This window comes from Octopus bimaculoides, chromosome 13 (genome assembly GCF_046866305.1).
Source record: "Octopus bimaculoides isolate indiv1 chromosome 13, ASM4686630v1, whole genome shotgun sequence".
In the NCBI taxonomy this organism is placed as follows: domain Eukaryota; kingdom Metazoa; phylum Mollusca; class Cephalopoda; order Octopoda; family Octopodidae; genus Octopus; species Octopus bimaculoides.
Genome location: NC_142940.1, coordinates 45,025,292 through 45,047,156, shown reverse-complemented (window position 1 = coordinate 45,047,156; position 21,865 = coordinate 45,025,292). Strand labels below are relative to the sequence as shown.

The 21,865-nt window shown below is 37.7% G+C and overlaps 1 protein-coding gene across 11 annotated transcripts in view; it reads right to left on the bottom strand.

The window, feature by feature from the left end:
• LOC106880572 (putative cysteine--tRNA ligase, mitochondrial) overlaps window positions 1–21,865 on the bottom strand; it is a 32,938-nt gene that overhangs the window by 1,249 nt on the left and 9,824 nt on the right. For all 11 annotated transcript variants that reach the window (XM_089361701.1, XM_089361699.1, XM_014930591.3 and 8 more), the window contains 12 exons: window positions 18,852–19,273; window positions 17,132–17,300; window positions 14,892–15,069; window positions 13,607–13,684; window positions 12,863–12,989; window positions 11,954–12,087; window positions 10,366–10,497; window positions 8,742–8,880; window positions 6,018–6,138; window positions 3,144–3,245; window positions 1,831–1,951; window positions 730–848 (listed from right to left, as the gene is read on the bottom strand). In XM_089361701.1, the coding sequence (XP_089217827.1) occupies window positions 730–848; window positions 1,831–1,951; window positions 3,144–3,245; window positions 6,018–6,138; window positions 8,742–8,880; window positions 10,366–10,497; window positions 11,954–12,087; window positions 12,863–12,989; window positions 13,607–13,684; window positions 14,892–15,069; window positions 17,132–17,300; window positions 18,852–19,177 (1,746 nt within the window). In that variant the 5' untranslated portion in view covers window positions 19,178–19,273. The remainder of the gene's footprint in view (window positions 1–729; window positions 849–1,830; window positions 1,952–3,143; window positions 3,246–6,017; window positions 6,139–8,741; window positions 8,881–10,365; window positions 10,498–11,953; window positions 12,088–12,862; window positions 12,990–13,606; window positions 13,685–14,891; window positions 15,070–17,131; window positions 17,301–18,851; window positions 19,274–21,865) is intronic.

Here is a 21,865-nt window from a genome sequence, read left to right as displayed (position 1 = left end):
TACAATGAATATTCTTAATATTATGTTGTTTAAGGCAGCAGGCTGGTAGAATCGTTATGACACCAGGCAAAATGCGTACTGGCATTTTGTCCGCCTTTAGGTTCGGAGTTCAAATTTTGCCGAGGTTGACTTTACCCCAAGTGGTTGGGATTAGAAAGGGCATCCAGCTGTAGAAACCATGCCAAAACAGATGACTGACACTTGGTCCAATCCATGCCAGTATGGAGAACGGATGTTAAATGATGGTGATTATATATATATATATACACACACACACATACTGACACTAAAGGTCAATGCAACCTTGCAGCTTGTTGGATTCTGTTAAACTGTCCAACCCATGCTGGCATGGAAAAACAGACGTTAAATGATGTGGACATGACATACAAACATATTTGCTTAATAGAAACTGAAAGAAGTCCACTGTATACACATATCACTGTATCGGTCAGATCAGATGTTGTTATACCCTACTGTTGTAGGGAATAAAGCAATGTTGTAGCTTTCAAATGATGCTACCCAGCTGGCTAGGTAGGTAGGTTCATACACACACACACTAGGCTTCTTTCAGTTTCCATCTAATGAATCCATGTTATAAGACTTTGGTTGGCCTGGTGCTATAGTAGAAGACTCTTGTTCAAGTTGGGATTGCACCCAAAACCACATGGCTGGCAAATGAACTTCTTAACCACATAGCCACTCATGCCTGATGGGAACAATCAATCTTACAATTATTTGTATATCCATGGCTGCAAATTCTTTACGAATATCATCAGAAGAAGAAATTAGAGGCTGGAGAGCTTGGAATTTTAGTTTCTTCTTTTCTTTCTTGTTGAGATCTTCATAATCTGGAATGAAAGAAAGAAAGAATTTCGTCATGTCTAACAAACAAGAGTATTTCAATGAATTTTAAAATAGTTTGTAACAGACATGAAAATATGAAATGTTTAAGGGTGGTGGGTGAAATTAGAGATAAATTCATGGGTCACAGACAATAAACCACCTTTCTTAAGGTACGATCTACTGATGATTCTTCGTTTTTTTTGTTTTTATTTAAGTTGTTAATGACAATAGAAGTGGTGGTAGTGATGAATATAGTGATGATTGTAGTTATGGTAATAGTGGTGGTGGTGGTTGTGAAGATTGTGGTGATGGTGGTGGTGAGAGATTGTGTGGTAGTAGTGGTCGTAGTAATGGTGGTGGTGGTGGTGTGAAGGTTTGTGGCTTAGCGGTTAGGGGATTTGGCTCACGATCGTAAGGTCGTGAGTTCAATTCCTGGCGACTCATTGTGTCCTTGAGTAAGACACTTTATTTCACGTTGCTCCAGTCCACTCAGCTGGCAAAAATGAGTTGTGTCTGTATTTCAAAGGGCCAGCCTTGTCACACTCTGTGTCACGCTGAATATCCCCGAGAACTACGTTAAGGGTACACGTGTCTGTGGAGTGCTCAGCCACTTGCACGTTAATTTCACGAGCAAGCTGTTCCGTTGATTGTATCAGCTGGGACCCTCGTTGTCGTAACTGACGGAGTGCTCCTAATGGTGGTGGTAGTGATGAATATAGCGATGATTATTGTGATGGTGATAGCAGTGGTGGTGAATAGTGATAGTAATAGTGATGGTAGTAGTGGTAGTGATAGCAGTGGTGGTCGTGGCTGTAATCTAGATGAAGCTAATGAATATAGTGATGATTGTAGTGATGGTGGTAGTGGTTGTGATACTGATGGTGGTGTTAGTGGTTGTAATAGTGGTTGTAGTAGTGATAGTGGTATTGGTGGTGGTAGTGATGATGAAAGTCATTAAAGTAGGGGTGGTGGTGATAAATTACTTACCTTTGCCAAACGATATATCTTCATGAGGGCTTAGAACAAACTGTCGAATTTTGTTCCTGTATTTCACTGTACTGTTAATGACTTGAGACAGTTGTAGATCACTGCTGGACTCTGTCTCCTGCTGCAAGAGATACAAGACAGGGTACATACAGGTGGGTGTCTTTAAATGGGGTACACAACAAAAATTTCTAACATCAGCATAGGCATAAGTGGGGCTGACTAGTAAGAAGTTTGCTTCCCAGCCACATGGTTTTGAGTTCTGTCCCACTACGTAGCACCTTAAGCAAGTGTCTTCTATACTATAGCCTTGAGCCAATGAAAGCCTTGTGAGTAGAATTGATAGATGGAAAGTGAAAGAAGCCCATTGTGTGTGTGTGTGTGTGTGTGTGTGTATAGATATAGGCACCCGGGTTGGTGAAACGTAAAAGATACCCAGTAAACTCTATGGAGTGGTTGGCGTTAGGAAGGGCTTTATTCTGAAGCATATGTACATTGACATATGTACATTGACACCAGGTTATTAATATTGCTATGCCTAAGCGAAGTATTAAAATACTCGTGTGTGTGTGTGTGTGTGTGTATATATATATATATATATATACACACACACACACACATATATATAGTCAACATGCATCTTCATATGTGAGTTGTAAGTATACATGTACAGATGAAGGGTAGATGCTGGAGATGAGCTCATTACCAAAGGTTATGCAGAAAAATTTTATACATATTACTGACAGTTAGGTGAAATGAGGTTACATAGATTTGAGTAAACAAGGTTTTTCTATTCAGACACAAGATCAGAATTTGAAGGATAAGGGTATTATCAATAGATTCAAGAATATTACTGGTACTTATTTTACTGACTCCTAGAGAGTCAAACATGAGATTATTTGACACTGGAACTGAAAATTCTGAAACTAAATCATGTAAAACATTTTGATGCAATATTCTACAGTTATTGCCATTTCTCTTACTCTATCGAAGCGAAGATATCATATCACAGATACTCTTAGATTTTTATAAAACTTAAGTTTTAAAATATATGAAATATAATAAAATACTGGTTTTAAATTTTGGGACAAGGCCAGCAAATTTGAGGGTGAGGTAGTCAATTACATCAATCCCACTACTCAAAAGGGATGAAATGCAAAGTCAACCTTGGTGGAATTTGAACTCAGAACATAAAGGTGGATGAAATGTTGCTAAGCATTTTTCCCAGCATGCAAACGGTTCTGCCAGCTTGCCACCTTTATAAAAAATATTAAAATATTACAGAAATATAATGAAATATTACAAAAGGCATTTACCGTTTGTTTACCAAAGTTTATCCCAAAACTCTGCAGTAATTCAGAAACATACATAGATGCAACTGCAACAGCAACAGTACTGCGACTGGAAGATGACGGGTCCTGAGATACAAAAGAATCAGAGATTACTATGAAGTAGATCAAAGGAAAATAGTTTATTAGAACAGAAGATTTCTTATAGTAATTTCATTTTGGAACAAGTCCACAAATTTTGGGTGTAGGGCTATAAGTTATCTTCCTGTAGTTAGTAAGGTCTTTGAATCCATTATTAGCATGGCTTTGATCAGGCACCTTGAATCTTCTGGAATTTTTTCCGATTTCCAATATGGTTCTCATACATCTAGGTCTGTGGAGGCGCAATGGCCCAGTGGTTAAGGCAGCGGACTCGCGGTCATAGGATCGCGGTTTCGATTCCCAGACCGGGCGTTGTGAGTGTTTATTGAGCAAAAACACCTAAAGCTCCACGAGGCTCTGGCAGGGGATGGTGGCGAACCCTGCTGTACTCTTTCACCACAACTTTCTCTCACTCTTACCTCCTGTTTCTGTTGTGCCTGTAATTCAAAGGGTCCACCTTGTCACACTGTGTCACGCTGAATATCCCTGAGAACTATGTTAAGGGTACACGTGTCTGTGGAGTGCTCAGCCACTTACACATTAATTTCACTAGCAGGCTGTTCCATTGATCGGATCAACTGGAACCCTCGACGTCGTAAGCGACGGAGTGCCAACAAACAAAACATCTAGGTCTACTCTTGATGTTCTCACTATCATATCTTACCATTTCTATCATTCACTTAACTCTTCCGGTGAAGTTACTCATTGATCTTGATATCTCAAAGGCTTTTGACAGAGTGTGACATGTTGGCCTGATCCATTAGTTCAGAGGCTATGGTTTGTCTGGGCCTTTTCTTAACATCATCAAATCATTTCTTTCAAACTGCAGAATCAATGTGGTTCTTGATAGCCAGAAGACAGATTCATATACTATCAATGCTAGAGTACTTCAAAATTCTGTACTTGGTCCTACTATTTTTCTCTTTTCCATCAATGACATTCCAGATCATATTATTTCTAAACTTGCCCTCTACGCCAATGATACCAATCTAATCATGTCATGATAAAACTAGCAGCCTTGAATGGTGTGTTTTTCTTGAGAATAATCTTTGTGTGGTCATGGAATGGAGTAGTGACTGACTGATAACTTTTAATGCTGGCAAGACAAAGCTTTTGTCAATTAGTCATCACAGGCATCCACTCCTTTTCTTCATTGCTATGGGCAGAGCTGATCTTCCAGAAAGCTATGGAATCTGACTTCTTGGTTTGACTTTGACCAGAGATCTCTTTTGGAATAAATATGTCCAGTTAACAGAATGATTCAAGTACTTGACTGATATTTATTTTGTTAACTCAAGAAGATAACAACTTACACAAAATTTGAAATGAGACTATCCATTCCCAATGAGTCCCAAAAAGTAGACTATCATTCATTCATACATTCTCTGCCCACATACAACTAAATCAATGCCATTAACCTCCACTGTGGCTGGCATCAGAACCATCAGTAATATGTAAACAGATGGCTGTGTGGTAAGTAGCTTGCTTACAAATCACATGGTTCCGGGTTCAGTCCCACTGCGTGGCACCTTGGACAAGTGTCTTCTACTATAACCTCGGACTGACCAAAGCCTTGTGAGTGGATTTGGTAGACGGAAACTGAAAGAAGCCCGTCGTATATATGTATGCGTGTGTGTGTATGTTTGTGTGTCTGTGTTTGTAACCCAACATCGCTTGACAACCGATGCTGGTGTGTTTATGTCCCCGTAACTTAGCGGTTCGGCAAAAAAGACCGATAGAATAAGTACTAGGCTAATAAAGAATAAGTCCTGGGGTTGATTTGCTCGACTAAAGGCGGTGCTCCAGCATGGCCGCAGTCAAATGACTGAAACAAGTTAAAGAATTAAAGACTGGATAGCAAACTAGATATGACCTGCTCCAGTTATGTTTACCAATTACAAATAAGTAGTTAGTAGTATGACCCCGAAGGGTGGAATATTCAGAATGCAAGACTTGTAAAAGGCATTGATTTGTTGCTGGGTTAATTGCCCCAGTTACTGCTGGAGCTCTTCTACAGCTGACTGAATCAGAGCAACATGAAATGGAGTGTTTTGCTCAAGAACACATTGCACAGTCCAGTCTGGAGACCAAACTGGAAATCTTATGATTGCGAGTGCAATACCCCGACTACTAGACCATGAACCTCCACTTACTTGGAAAAATGGACGTAAAACTGAATGAATATATATTCCACTGATGTGTATAAGTGAAAGATGTAAACATCAATGTTAAAAACTGATAAACTGGTGTGTCTGAAAACAAAATTACTTTGTGGTATTTATTCTCCTTTTTTGGAGATAAAAAGCTGCATGACAATAATTGTTGTTGGCACTCCGTCGCTTACGACGTTGAGGGTTCCAGTTGATCTGATCAACGGAACAGCCTGCTCGTGAAATTAACGTGCAAGTGGCTGAGCACTCCACAGACATGCGCACCCTTAACACAGTTCTCGGGGATATTCAGCATGACACAGTGTGACAAGGCTGACCCTTTGAATTACAGGCACAACAGAAATAGGAAGTAAGAGAAAGTTGTGGGGAAAGAGTACAGCAGGGTTCACCACCATCCCTTGCCAGAGCCTCGTGGAGCTTTTAGGTGTTTTCACTCAATAAACACTCACAACACCCGGTCTGGGAATCGAAACCGCGATCCTATGACCGCGAGTCCGCTGCCCTAACCACTGGGCCATTGCGTCTCCACTATGACAATAATAAGTAAAATAATACTGTTACTATGACTAACACTTCATTGATATTTTACCTGTGTTGGAGTAAGTTCATTGTTCATGAATTGCACAAATGAAATGATGCTTGCTATCGTCCTGGGTAAATCAAAGTCGTCACACAAAGCTTCTCCCACTGACGTCTGTAATTGATCCAGCCTAAAAGAGGAGAAAAAACCCCACAAAGCCTGATAATTAGGATTCTGTGTTTGTATGGAGAAGCTTAATATTGCTATGTAGTGCAGTAGTGGTGGAAGTAATCATTTGTATATGGTTATTGCTGTTGTTGTTGTTGGGGACGGTGTTCTTAAGGTCAATCTTGATTGAGCAGTTCTCTGATCACAGATGTCCACTGTAGTCATCCTGTATTTTTTGTATATCAAGGATTGCATTGTCTAAATTATCATTTAAGACAGCAGGATGTGATTTGAAGGAATTTTGGCTGCTTTTTCTTGCAGGTCAAGCAAGTGCATAGGTACAACCTGTTTTCTTTAGTTACAGTACATGATTCTGTCACTGAATCTAGATCTTGGCACAGTAGTCTTCTATTGTTTTACTGTTGTCAGTCATGCTACATGTTTCACCACAAGGTCCAGTTCTTGTGGCGTGATGGCTTGTGTGCCACAGTGACCCTAAGAGCTATGCCAGCAGAGTGCAAGCACATTGGTAGGATCTTCCATGTTCAACAGGTCAAAGGGGAGAGGTCAGACTAAAATGGATCACCTTAAATTGATTTACATAGGACTAACACTTCCATCTAGAAAAATGCAAAATTATAGAAGCATCAATAACAATTCAAAACCAATAAGAACTGGGAGAGGAGGCCTTCCCCCAGGGACATTTATGACATGATGCAGCAAAACCCCAAAGGAAAATAGTTGCAGGTGAAGAAGTAGGGGTCTAACAGGAGAAAAGCAGAAAAGACAGCCCAGAGTCAAGAACAGTGGAAGGAGGTCAGAGGTAAAAAGGAGTTTGCATAGGGTCAACAGACCAATGTAGAAGTTACAGAAGGACAGCTGACAATTCAAAACTAAAAAGAGGAAAGATAGCCCTGAGCCATGAACAGTGGGGAAAAAAAAGCCATTGATGGTCTATGTTCTATAGGGAGAGAAGGGCTTAAGTTAGTAGGTTTTGGGGACTATGGACATACTGTGGCTCTTCCTCCAAGAGTTTACTTATTCATAACAATAACCAGTGCTTATTTTATCAAATCTACATAAACACACGCACACACACACAGAATGGGCTCCTGTATAGTTTACATCTATGACATTCTACACAGAAGACATTGGTCAACCCAATGAATGCTCCGCAGTGGGATTGAACTCAAAACCACATGGTTGTGAGGCTAACTTCATGATCAAACTGCCATGCCTGCATCTCATCATCATATTATTTAATGTCTGTTTTCCATGCTGGTTGGACAGTTTGACAGGAGCTGACAAGTTGAATGGCTGTTCAGGCTCCATACCTGTTTTGGCAGGGTTCCTACCACTAGATGCCTTTCCTAATATCCATATATACATTAAATAAAATAAAATTTTAAAAATTCAATGGTACAGAGGTTGGGTTCAAATCTTACAACAGGACATAGTGATGTGCAGAAAGGGAAGATACATTATTCTATAATTCTGCTAGTTTTGATTTATCTTTTACTCGTTCCAGTCATTGGACTGCAGCCATGCTTGGGCACTACCTTGAAAGGTTTTGTTGAACAAACCAGCCTCAGTACTTATTTTTTAAGTATAGTAGTTATTCTATCAGTTTCTTTTGCTGAGCCACGAAGTTACAGGAACTTAAACAAACCAACACTGATTGTCAAATGTTGATGGTAGGTGGCAGAAATGCAAACACATGCATATATACATTACATATATATCATCATCATCATTGTTTAACGTCTGCTTTCCATGCTAGCATGGGTTGGACGATTTGACTGGCAAGCCAGAAGGCTGCACCAGGCTCCAATCTGATCTGGCAGAGTTTCTACAGCTGGATGCCCTTCCTAACGCCAACCACTCCGAGAGTGTTGTGAGTGCTTTTATGTGTCACCGGCATGAGGGCCAGTCACACGGTACTGGCAACGGCCATGCTCAAAAAGGTGTTTTTTACATGCCACCTGCACAGGAGCCAGTCCAGCGGCACTGGCAACGACTTCGCTCAAATGATTTTCTAACATGCCACTAGAACAAGTGCTAGAAGGCAATATATATATATATATATATATATATATATAATATATATACATATATATATATATATAAGGCTTCCACACAGTTTCCATCTACCAAATTCGGACACAAAGCAATAGTTGGCCTGTGGCTGGCTATAATAGGAGACACCTACCCAAGGTGCTGCACAGTGGGACCGAACCTGAAACCATGTGGTTGCAAAGTAAGCTTCTTAACCACACAACCATGCTTGTGCTTATATCTGCAAACTCACAAATTTGTGTACAAGTATACATACATACTTTTTCATAAATGCTGTATTTTACCTCTGGACTTGCACAAGTGGGGTAGCTTTTCCTGTCAGAGTAATTGTTTTTACAACTGGATGCCCTGCCTTCTATCATAGAAGTCTGAGTCTATATGATCTAAACTATAAGGTCATTTCAAATGTTTATGAGAATACATTCATGTGAGTATGTGTGCAGGTATATATGACAAGTGTACATCTATGTGTATATGTGGGTACTTAGGAGTGTGTGTATGTGTGCATACATGCAAGTGTATGTGTGTATTACATACAAATATACCTACTTTGATAGTATTTCTGACTCACTGATATTTCTACAGTTCTTCTGTCCCAGGATATAAGCTGAAGAGTTCTGCAGGTAGGATTCAATCTGGGTGAGAAGTTTTGATGCTTTCTCAATTGATTCCTTATGGTAAGCAATTCCTGGAATTATATGACACTTTTTTTTTTTACAGCTTTTACATGCAGACATCAACTATGTTTCTCCATAAAAAGTTCATCATTTCTCTATATAGACTCTGTTCATCTCAGAAAGACTAAGTAATTTCACATAACAGATTATGTCATTCTCATGTAGTATAAACTGAATTTCTCAGCGTTTGTTAAGTCATTAATTTCGACATGCTTCATGTTGTTTATACAGGTTCAGAGAAAATATGACAAGAGTATTAGGCCAGTAAAGAGTATAAAGAGATTTGAAATAACAGTTTGATTACTACAGCTTAGGTTTTAACCCAAAGCAATCATTACATTAAGTTTTAAACAAATAGTATTTAATTCTTTTCTTTCACCACCCTCACCATTGAGCAGATCTCTTAATAAATGCTTTCCATATACACAGCGTATCTAGAAGTACATTAACTCAAGTGTCCTTGTTTTAAGAAGGAAATGTATGATTTGAGAGAAATTTGGTTCCTATTTCTGGTAAGCTGAGAATGACTAGCTAGTCATTGGCTCAAACAATCTCTAGTTAGTGCCCATGGAGAAGGGACATAACTCTGTTTTAGTTTACCAAAATGACACTTGTAATTCTCGTAATCATCATCACCAACATTGTCTTTTACAAAATCACATTATGACTGGCATCATGTTCACCAAAATATCCACTGCTGTTACTTATCATCAGCATCAATAGGGACAGACATGGCTGTGTTGTTAAGGAGCCCACTTTGCAACCACATGGTTTCAGGTTCAGTCCCACTGTGATGACCTTGGGCAAAATATGTGATTCATATTTTTTAGATGCTGGCGAACTTACTGAGTGAAATTCGGCTGAAATATGAAGCCATTTAATAACCTGAAGGTGTTCGTAATTATATGTTAAAATTTTCATCAAAATTTCATTACAACATAAATATCGAGATGCCAGACGGTCAACACTAATAATATATATATATATTTTTCTTTTTACTGTCTGCTATGAATTAATCTGACCCTGAAGAGATATAATATTCCATATTTTATAATATGCATGAATTGATCTGGATATTGCATCGAAATGATCATAAGTCATAATAAAGTTTTTACAATGGATCATCTTTTAGCCCTTATTTAAATCGATATACATACAAAAACTCACATGTGAGAATTTTGCTACGTTTGATAACAGATACAATATTTTTACCAAATTTTGGTATAAATCTATAAATACATACATATATATATATATATATATATATATATATATATAACTTAATGTATGTGTATGTATATATATATATATATATATATATATATATATACATACACATACATTAAGTTATAGATATTTTATCAAACCATTTCCACAATCTTGGTTGCATAGAAAATTAAGTGAAATATGTAGGTAATCAATTCATTAGGAATGGAGAATGTATGGAGGGGAAAAATTATGATAATGATGGCAACATAAGAGATTTGAAAACTTACTTCTGCGATAATGAGTAAGCATGCAGAAGAAACGGAACTGGTTAGCTGTGTAGGTCTTTAGAAGATCTGATATCAATACAACATTCTTTAGAGATTTTGACATTTTCTCTTGGTCTTTAATATGGAGATGACCTAAAGGAAAGATAAAAATAAATCATCTATTAAGTAATAAAACCTTTAAGAAACTCAAATAAACAAAAGAAAAATCATAACAAAATTCATAATCATCATCACCAACATTGTCTTTAACAAAATCACTTTATGACTGGCATCATGTTCACCAAAATATCCACTGCTGTTACTTCTCATCAGCATCAATAGGGACAGACATGGCTGTGTTGTTAAGGAGCTCATTTTGCAACCACATGGTTTCAGGTTCAGTCCCACTGTAATGACCTTGGGCAAGTGTCTTCTTATAGCCCAGGGCTGACCAATGCCTTGTGAGTGAATTTGGTAGATAGAAACTGCGTGGAAGCCTATCATGCATATATGTGTGTGTCTTCGTGCTCCAATAATTGCTTGACAACTGGAGTTGGTTTGTTAATGTCCCTACGACTTACCAGCTCAGCTAAAAAAAAAAAAAGAAGTATCAGACTTAAAAATTAAGTACAAGGGTACTGAGACAGAAGACACTTGCCCAAGGTACTACACAGTGGGATTGAACCTAAGACCACATGATTGGGAAGGAAGCTTCTTAACTACACAGTCACACCTTACTAAATTCATTATTACTTTGCAAATTAATTAAAACGAAGGCAATGTATTTCAACAGAAATATGGTAATGCAAGGGTTAAGAAACGTTTATGATTTTTTTGTCTGTTTCAATCCTGGGTAGCATACTGTGGTGGCAGAGATAACTTGGTGAGGTAAATACAGTGATAGTTTAGCAAGAAATGTTAGATAGATGTTTAACGATGCTACACAGAAAGAATCAGACGGCAATGAAATTGTATTTGTGTTCAAAATGAAACAATTTTATTACAGGTTTCCAAAAACGCTGAACAAATGTTTGTGACTGCAAAACATCATAATGTAGACATACAATCTGGTAGGAATAACGTTGTATGACATGAATGATTTCAGTTTCACTTACTACTATCTACCAAGTCTCTAGACTGAAGCTGATAACAATTCCATTGGACAAAACTGGACAAATGTCATAGTGCAGATACTAATCTTGCTGGAGAAGCTAATTTCAGCAAACAGGATATAATAAGCCTCATAACTGCTTAAAAGAAATGAATGTCAAGTGAACAAATGGGCACAAGGATTCAGAGTTGCTAAAGAAAACTTCACCCAGTAGTCATAATGACTAGGAAAGTGAATAAGTAACTTTCCATGTTTTAGATGAGGCTGACAGAATGAGCAGCTTGAAAGTACATTGTTAACAGTTCAACGTTTTCACAGCAACTAACCCAGCTTACTGTTTTTAGGTGCATTTTCAACTTGAGCGGAAGTTGTTTGAATTTGTGCAACGTCAGCTTAACTGGTCAGCGTCTGTCCCAAACAACTAACTTGCGCTCCAGTAAAAAAAAAAATTTATCAGGTCTTACTACAATAGGAATGCCACATTCATGTATTTCTTACCTGTGTGAAGCCAATAATTGCACCATTGTTTGCATCCATGATATGTCTGGGACTGAGCAAGCTCATTTTCATGGTGTGGAAAAATAAGGTCTTCTCCTCCAGAGTGCAAATCAAAGTTGGAACCAAAGATTTTGCTGAAATTAAACAATGCAATAAATAGTAGGATTTTTTACATAAAGAGCATGAACATTTGACAGCTGTCATATTGTTTAGCGTGAAGGTGCATGATCTGGGGGTTAGGGTGTTGCACTCGCAACTGCAAGATAGTAGTTTTAATTTGTGAACCAAGTGGTATGTTGTGTTCTTAGGCAAAACACTTACTTTTATATTGTTCCAGTCCACTCAGCTGTAAACGAGTAACCTTGCAATGGACTGGTGTCCTGTTCGATGGGAATGTTCTGATCACTTCTACACCGTGGAGACTGGATAACTGGTCCCATGAGTTCTAGGACTTGAGACAGTAATGTTCAGCAATGGATGATGACAATGATATTGTCTAACCAAAGGCTGACTCTTGATTAAGTAGACGAAGATCAAAAGTGTTCTAATTGTGGCCACCTTGCCTTATTATGTTGGAAATGAATGATACTGCTTGTATGACAGTGACACTCATTTACAACTATTACTCAATGTGAAGACAAAGAGACACAAACATACATGTACAAACACGATGGGCTTCTTTCAGTCCTTCTACTAATTCTCCTTACAAAGCTTTGGTCAGCTTGGTGTATAGTAGCTAGCAAGGTGTCATGCTGTGGGACTCAACCTGAAACCATGGGGTTGGGAAGCAAACTTCTTCATCACACAGCCATACCTGCACCAACTTTCTCCTAATGTACTACAAGAACTAATAATCATGATAATAATATGAAAAAAATCCATACATGCACACATCAAAAACTCACTGACCTTGCCATGGCAGAACATTCAATATGCCATCCTGGTCGGCCCTTACCCCAAGGAGACTCCCAGGAAGGCCCCTGTTTCGTGGCTTTCCATAGAGCAAAATCCAGTGAGCTATGTTTGCCTTCATGAGCTGGAAAGAAATTACAGAAAACGAAATGTCTTATATTCAAGGTGCTTTTTTGTAGATTTGCCAATTTATGATATATACATGTGTGTTTGTCCCCTCTACTGCTTGGCAACTGGCGTTGGTTTGTTTATGTCCCTGTAACTTAGTAGTTTGACAATAGAGACTGATAGAATCAGTGCCTGACTAAAATATAAGTTCAGCAAAAGAGAGTGATAGAATAAGTACCAGGCTTAATGTAAGGACTGGAGTTGATTTGCTTGACCAAACCCTTCAAGGCCCCAGCATGGCCTCAGTCTTATGACTGAAGCAAGTAAATGATAAAAGTTATCAATCACTGATTTGACAGGGGCTCTTGACATTATACACAGAAACCCTGGGTTCCTAGACAGTGAATCCTCTTTTTAAGCCTAACCACTCTACTCCAACAGAGTGTGGAAGCATGAAATTTGGAACTGTTTTAGTTGGAAGAATTTCAAGAAATAAGACAAGTAGTTTGAGAGTGGTATATTTGATTTGTTTTTTTACTCCTTTAGTCTTTTTACAAGCATAGGTATTCATTTTATCAACCTTCAACTTAACATGTTGACCAGAACCCTAAAAAGAATTTCCAAAATACTAACTTGATTCTTCAAATATTTCCTGTTTCTGGCGCAGCTGACCATAGTCTGGATATGCTTCAACATTAAAGTAAACGCTTCCTGGAAACAAAATATAATAATTATACATGTGCATGTGTATTTATATACATGTTACATTCAATAGAAGTAGTATTGAATTAAAACAGCCATCAATGTTGTATCATAATTAATGTAATACATCACTGAAAGGTAATTTATTGCAGTTTTCATTGAGAGAAACAGCTCCTATGAAGAAATTCATAAAAAAAAAAAAAAGATTAAGTTCACAGAGAATCAATCAAACAACTAACCAAAAGGCTGGTGTTTCACAACCCATCATTGGCACTTATGTACTCATAACTAGTACCTTTAACTGGCTTAATTGATCAAAATATAAATAGATATCATGAGGAAAAAAAGGAGGCTTACCACTCTAAGCAACAGTAGAAGCAAAGAATAACTGACAAGCATTTCCTAGATTTTTTAAAACAAAGCTCATCGTTCTGCAAAGAACAACAACTCCTCTGAAGTTAAAAACGAATTCCCTACCCCTACAACTGATCAAAATATTGGTTTCAAATTTTGGTACAAGGCTGGCGGGTTTTTTTGGGGTGGGGATAAGCTGAATGCATCAACCCCAATGCCATATACAAGCATGGAAAAGTGGACATTAAACAATGATGATGTTCATATCTAGAGACCAATATACAGTGAACAGTAAAAACTTGTAACCCACAGTAAAGTATTTTCTTGATCCTTTCTACCTTTTCCTGCAGAGAATAAACTTGTCTGCACTATTTGTTAGGATCAAATGCCTTTGTACTTTTTTCTGTTTGCTGGTCCCATCTTGATGGATACAAGTAAATCTGTATAAAAATTACACAGCTTTGTAGTATGGTCAAGTAAACCCAAGCTATTGTCAGAGCATTCTCGGGAGCTGAACATTATGGGTGGTTGCCAAGACATATTTCTGTGGTACAAGCAAAATCTTTAATTGCTTGCCAACCCATGTTATCACAGGTCAATCTGTGATAAGCATAATATGGTTCACAATGGAACGTACTATGGATCAGTGATGAATGAATCAAAGAAAAACAAGGCTACATGTACCACAAAGAAAATAATGATCATGCCTTGAATGCTTTTGTCCATAGGTCTGCCTAAGCACAGCTGACCTAGTGTTAAATGACCAACAATTACTCACAAAAACTCATAATTTTTTTTTCTCAAACAATACAGACAAATATTCAATTTAAATTAACAGATTAACTTCATGAAGGTCCTTTACCACCAGGGGTCTTGTAAGCAAAACCTTTCTGTAGGATAGTTTGAATGCAGTTTATAATGCTGTCCATGTGGTCGGTGACTCGTGCTGGATACGTTGGTGGTAAGACATTCAGCAAGGCCATATCGTGGAAAAATTCATACTCAAACTTCTTAGACACTTCACTGATCTCAGTTCCCAGCTAATTAAAGTACAACAGAAAAGTGAATTTCAATTAGTTTTGACATTGCTAACAATCCTTTTGGTGCTACTTTAGCATGCAGTCCACTGAAGTATCTACATAAATGCTGCAAAATGACCTGACCTGGGTTAGGGTTATTCAGGAAACTAAAGTGTAAATAGTCAAGTAGAGCACATGCTAGAGTGGCACCATTTTTTAGCTTTTGTTTAGAAAAAGAATATTTGAGTTAACCTCCACCTCATATCAACTCCAGTACTTAACCAGATACTCATTTCAGTGACCTCTGTTTGCTGAATAGGTGAGTTTATATTGAACTAAATTCACTTTTTCAGAGAACTTCCTTATCTCTTACACATTAATAATGTAAAGAATTTACGTTAATTTACACCAGTATATACACATACACGTGCATATGTGTGTGCATGTTTGTGTATGTGTATCTACTAGTGTAAATTAACATAAATTCTTTATGTGTATGCGATATATATGTATGTGTGTGTGTGTGTATGTTTATATCTACATATGTATAAAATTCACTGACTGTGCGTCTCCTCTACGCATGGTCAAACCACTAGATCAATATGTACCAAATTTGGCATGAAGGTTTCTCATTACTTGGGGAAGGTTCTAGGGGGCTGTGGTATCAAATTTTGGCCCTAGCCCATATATGGGGCTATAGAGAGGATATGTTGTTACTAAAAGTGTTAAAACATTACTAACTTGATCAATCTGTCACTGAGTCTGGATTTGAGACACATTTTGCTATCATTTCTATGGAGAATTGCAAACATGGCATATAAAGATAACATTTTAATAAAATTTTTATGAGTACATTTCCATAAATGTTTTCCTTGTGCAGTAACTGCACCCCCCCCCCACACACACGTGGATGCACATGGATGAAGTCCCATTTTGGAAGTATATTAAAGCTTTTGGTAAATTTTTACAATCACACTCCTATGAGTTTCACTCAAAAACAAATAAACCTTGGATTTTTCATGTGGAATCAACTACCCTGACCTCCTAATATACTGCAAACCACTTATTCTGGTTCGGAAAAAGGTGGGGAGGGGGAACAGCCCCCCCCCCCCACTCCGGAATGATTGGATATTTTTTTCGTTGAATGAGTTATGGTGAGCTCCTATTATGCCAAAAAACACTTTTTCTGCCACGAAAACGGGTGGGTGGAACCCTTGGGAATTTCACCCCCTTCCTGGAATTATTGGAAAATGCTTTTTTTTTTTGATGAATGAATTATGGTGACCTAATATGACATAAAACAATTTTTTTGTCTGGAAAACGGAGAGGGGGTGGGTGGAATCCATGGAAATTTCACCACCACACCCCCAACTTCACAGGGAAAATCTTTTGCTAAATTTTAACAAGTGCACCTTTACCATTTTTTTTCCCATAATCTCCAACATCTAAATAAAACCTAGGAATCCAAAGAAATTTTTTCAAAAAAATGCATCTTTGAAAGTGAGGGGCAAAACTGCATTAGCCCCTTTTCTTTACCCATAGTTTTAGATAACATTTTGCAGAAATACGTTTTCAAGAGTGGATTACATTAGACTGAAAATTCAAACAAGCTTGAAAAGAATAAGTGAAAATGCACATGGTTATAGAAATTAGTGGTAACGATGTCTGGTCAGGAGAGATAAAGAATGATACAAAATTCTTCTAAAAAATTGTTAGTGTTAGTGTGTGTGTGAAACAAGTAAAAGTATAAAGCAAAATATCTTTTTTATACCTCTTAAAATCACTGGATATATTAATCCCAGATTGCAGAATAGATTTCAAATGGTATTGAGTGTTTTAGAAAAAAAAACATCACTTTTCCTTTGCAAGTTTTCCCACTAAAACTCTAATTGGGTAACTGATGCATTTCATTTTTGTGTGGGGAGAGAGAGAGAGTCAGTGAGTGAGTAAAGGTATGAGTTGTTATGTATTTTTTTGCATTTATGTGTAAGTGGCACTCTCTCTCTCTGTCTCACACACACAAAAACAAAAAAAAATGGAAAGTTGTGTGATAAAATTGAAACAGTTGGCGGCACAGACTTACTTTGTTAGCTCTGTCTATGATTTTGTCATCAACATCAGTGATACTCATAACTCGGATCACATGGATTCCAAATATCTTTGTCAAAATACGACGGATGATGTCAAACTGGATATATGTACTGGCATGTCCCAAATGTGCACTGTCATAGACTGTGGGCCCACAAATGTACCTAGGAAGAGAAAAAGGAAATATTTCAGAAATAATGATTTAAGAGAGAAATTGTTCTATCTTATTTTTATTTAGGCATGACTGTATGGTTAAGAAGTTTGCCTTGCAACCACCTGGTTTTGGGTTCAGTCCCAATGAGCGGCACCTTGGGCAAGTGTCTTCTACTGTAGCCCTGGATTGACCAGTGCTTTGTGAGTGAATTTGGTAGATGGAAACTCTGTGGAAGCCCATTGTGTGTGTGTGTGTGTGTGTGCATGCACACACACATGCACATTTCTGTGTTCATGTCCCCACCCCCAACCACAGCTTGAAAACCAGTATTGGTTTGTTTACATCGCTGCAACTAAGCAGTTTGGCAAAAGAGGCTGACAGAATAAGTACCAGATTTAAAAAATAATATTGGGTTCATTTTATTTGACTAAAGCCTTTCAAGATGGTGTTCCAGCATGGCTGCAGTCCAATGACTGAGACCAGTAAAAGGAAGAAGAGAAGAGATAAAAGATAAGTTTGGAGGAGGAGGGGATAGTGTTCCTGATCTTTTCAGACCTTCTGAAATCAATGAGGTTAATAATGAAGCTGGTTGCCCAGCTTCGCTATCTCTAGGGTAATGTTTGAAGGAAAAACATTGTAGGGGTCTGAATGCTTGGAACAAAGTGAACTCTACTAAAAGCATCCAAAGACCAGGCAAAGGATATTAAACTAGGTAGCATGTTTGGTTTACTATTAAACAATGCTATCCAAGATACATGTTGTTTGAAAACAAACTGAGGTGGTCAAATATGGAAAATCTAAGGTCTGCTTGATCAGAGCTGACCTTAGAGATAAAGCACAACACCTCAATGCACCTTCATCTCTTCCACTATACAGATACTGTATTAAATATCTTAACTAATCTTCCCCAAACTCATGTTCTTCAGAAACTTCCCCACAACCAAAACATTGAACTGATCACCACACCTTCCAAACTGATTTCTTTTTTATGTCTTTTCATAGACCACTACAGTCTATTGCAAAAGTATTTCTGTATCTATGTATCAAACAGATAAGAGACAAATATTCTCTGGGATAAAATACCAGTTATCACATCAGTCTATTGCAGCTAATTTTCCCTGTGATTATAATTTAATTCAGAGTATCATCATCAGCACCATTTAACATCCATTTTCCATGCTGGCAGGGATTGGACAGGAGTTGGTGAGCCAGAGAATTGTGCCAAACACCACTGTAAATTTTGACATGATTTCTACAGCTGGATGCCCTTCTTAACACTAACAGCAAACCAATATTACAATGCTATGCTGTTTCTATCCTAGGGTACCTATGTAAAGAGAATTGGACTGAGTAATTTGAGAATGGCCACTAACAGCCAAATATCTCTTCAAATCAAACTGTATTGTCTTAAAAAAAAAAGCAAAGATACACTAGACAATGTAATCCAAAATATACAAAATGGGCAGTTCTTTTCATAACAGATCCGATTAAGGGGTTGATAGAACAATGTAAAAACAAACAAAAAAAATTGGTGAAATAACAACAAACATGTCCGACCTACCATGTAGCAATGTTTTTGCGAAGTAAGATCAATTTTTCCTTTTGTTTTGTCAAAGTATTGTAAACTTTGATTCCTGTGTCAAATCCTTCTGGCTGAATCCATGTTGAGTGATATTTTGGAACTACTGCTAAATGTTCTCTGCCATTTGGTCTAGTGTCCTTTGAAGAAAGAGAACTAGTCAAACTAGACAAATAAGTTGTAATTTGTCTCAATACAAGTTTTTCATGGTGCTTTGTGTGATAGCATCGAGATAACCATCTTAATTCCAAGTGCAGGAAGTTATACATGTTCACTTTACTTCTTGGATGAATTCTGAACCAAACCATTCAAGTAACTTTATAAATATGTTTTAGAACTTGGAAAATAACAGATGGTTTCTTAAATTAGAACATCGAGGACTTAACATCTTTCATCGAGTGAACCTGTGACAAAAAAAAAAAAAAATTAAAATAAAGAAATTATGAAATTAATTCTTGAATGAGTACCAATAAATGTTGAAAATATCCATTCATTCATCTTTTCCACCCACTATTCATGGACAAGGCATGGGGTTAAAGTCCTCAGTCTTCCATAGGGTCCTATTGAAGCGACCATCATTAAACTTACTTGCTGGATTCCTAAATGTGAACAACTGAGACCAAGATTGAGTATTATCCAACTATTGTGTTCTTGGTCTATTCCTAGGTCTCCTGCCAGTTAGCTTGGCTAGAAGAATCTGCCATGCAATCCTTTTCTGTGGCATTCTAACCACATGTCTGTTGTACCAGAGTCATGTCTTCTCAATGTGGGAGAAGTAGCAACTCAACCTGGAGAGACTCACTGGTCTCCAAGTTATGCACCCTGTTGAGTAATGTTACTCCAAAGATCCTTTGGAGGAATCCTATTTCAGCTGCTTGTTTTCATGATTGTATTCTTTTGGTCATTACTCAACATTCAAATAATGTACAAGTATAAATTCCAAAAGATTATTGCAGAGATGGTGGTTGTCATTTAACCTTACGATGGTTAAACAAGTAAACCCTTAGGATGATCAAAGACAGTCCAGTCGTGACGAACCCACTTTCATTTTTCAAACTACTTTATCTCATGAGTCCTTTTTGAAAACAATAGTGTGATTTACACCATTTCGAGCGTGGCCGTTGATCGTTACCAACGTTGCCTCCCTGGCACTTGTGCCAGTGGCATATGAAAAGACATTCGAGCGAGATCGTTGCCAGTGCCGATGGACTGGGTCCGGTGCAGGTGGCACATAAAATACACCATTTCAAGCGTGGCTGTCGCCAGTGCCGCCTGACTGGCCTTCGTGCGGGTGACACGTAAAAGCACCCACTACACTCTCTGAGTGGTTGGCGTTAGGAAGGGCATCCAGCTGTAGAAACTCTACCAAATCAGATTGGAGCCTGGTGTAGCCATCTGGTTTCACCAGTCCTCAGTCAAATCGTCCAACCCATGCTAGCATGGAAAGCGAACGATGATGATGATGATGATGATGAAGATATCATTGCAGAGATGGTGGTTGCCATTTAACCTCAGGATGGTTAAACAAGTAAACCCTTAGGATGATCAAAGACATTCCAGTAGTGACTAACCCACTTTTATTTTTCAAACTACTTTATCTCATGAGTCCTTTTTGAAAACAATAGTGTGATTTGATGGAGATATGCCTACTGTTTCAAGCAGATTGAGAAACAATGAAGGAGCTCTCTTTGAAATTTGTCATTGCAGAGATAAATGGATAAGTGGTTAAAATATTGACAAATTCATCAGACAAGAGGAGTTCAAGTCTATTGCAAGTTGTCTTTGTAGTCTATTTCAGCAGCACTTAAGTCTGAAGAGGGGAAATTATGTACACAAACTTTGTATTTTGTCTGATGCCCTGATTCTGCCAATTGCCAATTCACTACCTTGTAAATGAGATGATTAGATAGGAGTATCATAGAATTTTCAAATTCATAGTAGCAGTGGTTGTTCTTATCGCAGTGGAAGAGACACACATAGCAGATTGTAAATTAAGATGTAGTCTTATATTTTACAGAATAAGATCAATTATAAAACTGAATCACAGAAAAAGGTGTCTACAATAGTTTTGTTTCTCTATTGATTAATAATATCTTTCAAAAAGGTATGAGTACTAAGCAATTTCAATCCTTTATCAATTTATTTATTGTTTTGTACCCAAGGTCTGCTAGGTTAGTTACTATTGTCAACACCAAACTTCTGAAATGAACAACTTATTTGATGCGTTTTTAGGATAGCTTGGCAGTTGATGAAAAAAAAAAATACACACACACACAAATATTAGCAGCATCAATAACTTTATTAGTCCAAAAACACTGTGCTTGAATGTAGTGACTAGAGGGGGCGAACTGAGCTGTCTGTCAATTGGACACTGCCCGAAGGCCCGGAGCTCTGAGGGGCCCATACTCTACATGTTCACTCTGCTGATATCAATGCTAAGGGGCCCAGTAAACAGTTATGCCCAAAGGTCCTTACTACTCTCAGTCCGCCCCTAAGCTAACAGCAACTATTACGTTCTGACCAAATTCTATCTTTCGTCTACGCTGTAACCATTACCAAACCTACAGACATGCAAGAACAAAATGGACATTCGGCATTAACGGAAAAGCAATCTGTCCAAACTACTACATTGCACTTTCTGCCATAAACAACCTCATGTAAAAGTGTACACGTTGGTCAACAAGGTGAATGAATGAAGACTATATCCAAAGCAATGGATAGAGGACTACCTATGCTATAAGTCTACTTGAATATTGTTGAAATAATTTACTTAATGAGATTATCTAAATAGATTTGTCACTAATACATCCACTATTAATCTAACAACAGTGCCGTAACTGGAACGAGAATGTCAAATGCTGGTAGTAAGTATAATCGTTATAATTCGAGGAGACTAAAAGTGATGTACACCGGTAAGAATTTGAAACATACAAAGCAAAATGAGGTGTATGGTCGCTTATTTATGACGATGAATGTTTAAAATAATTTTGTAATCA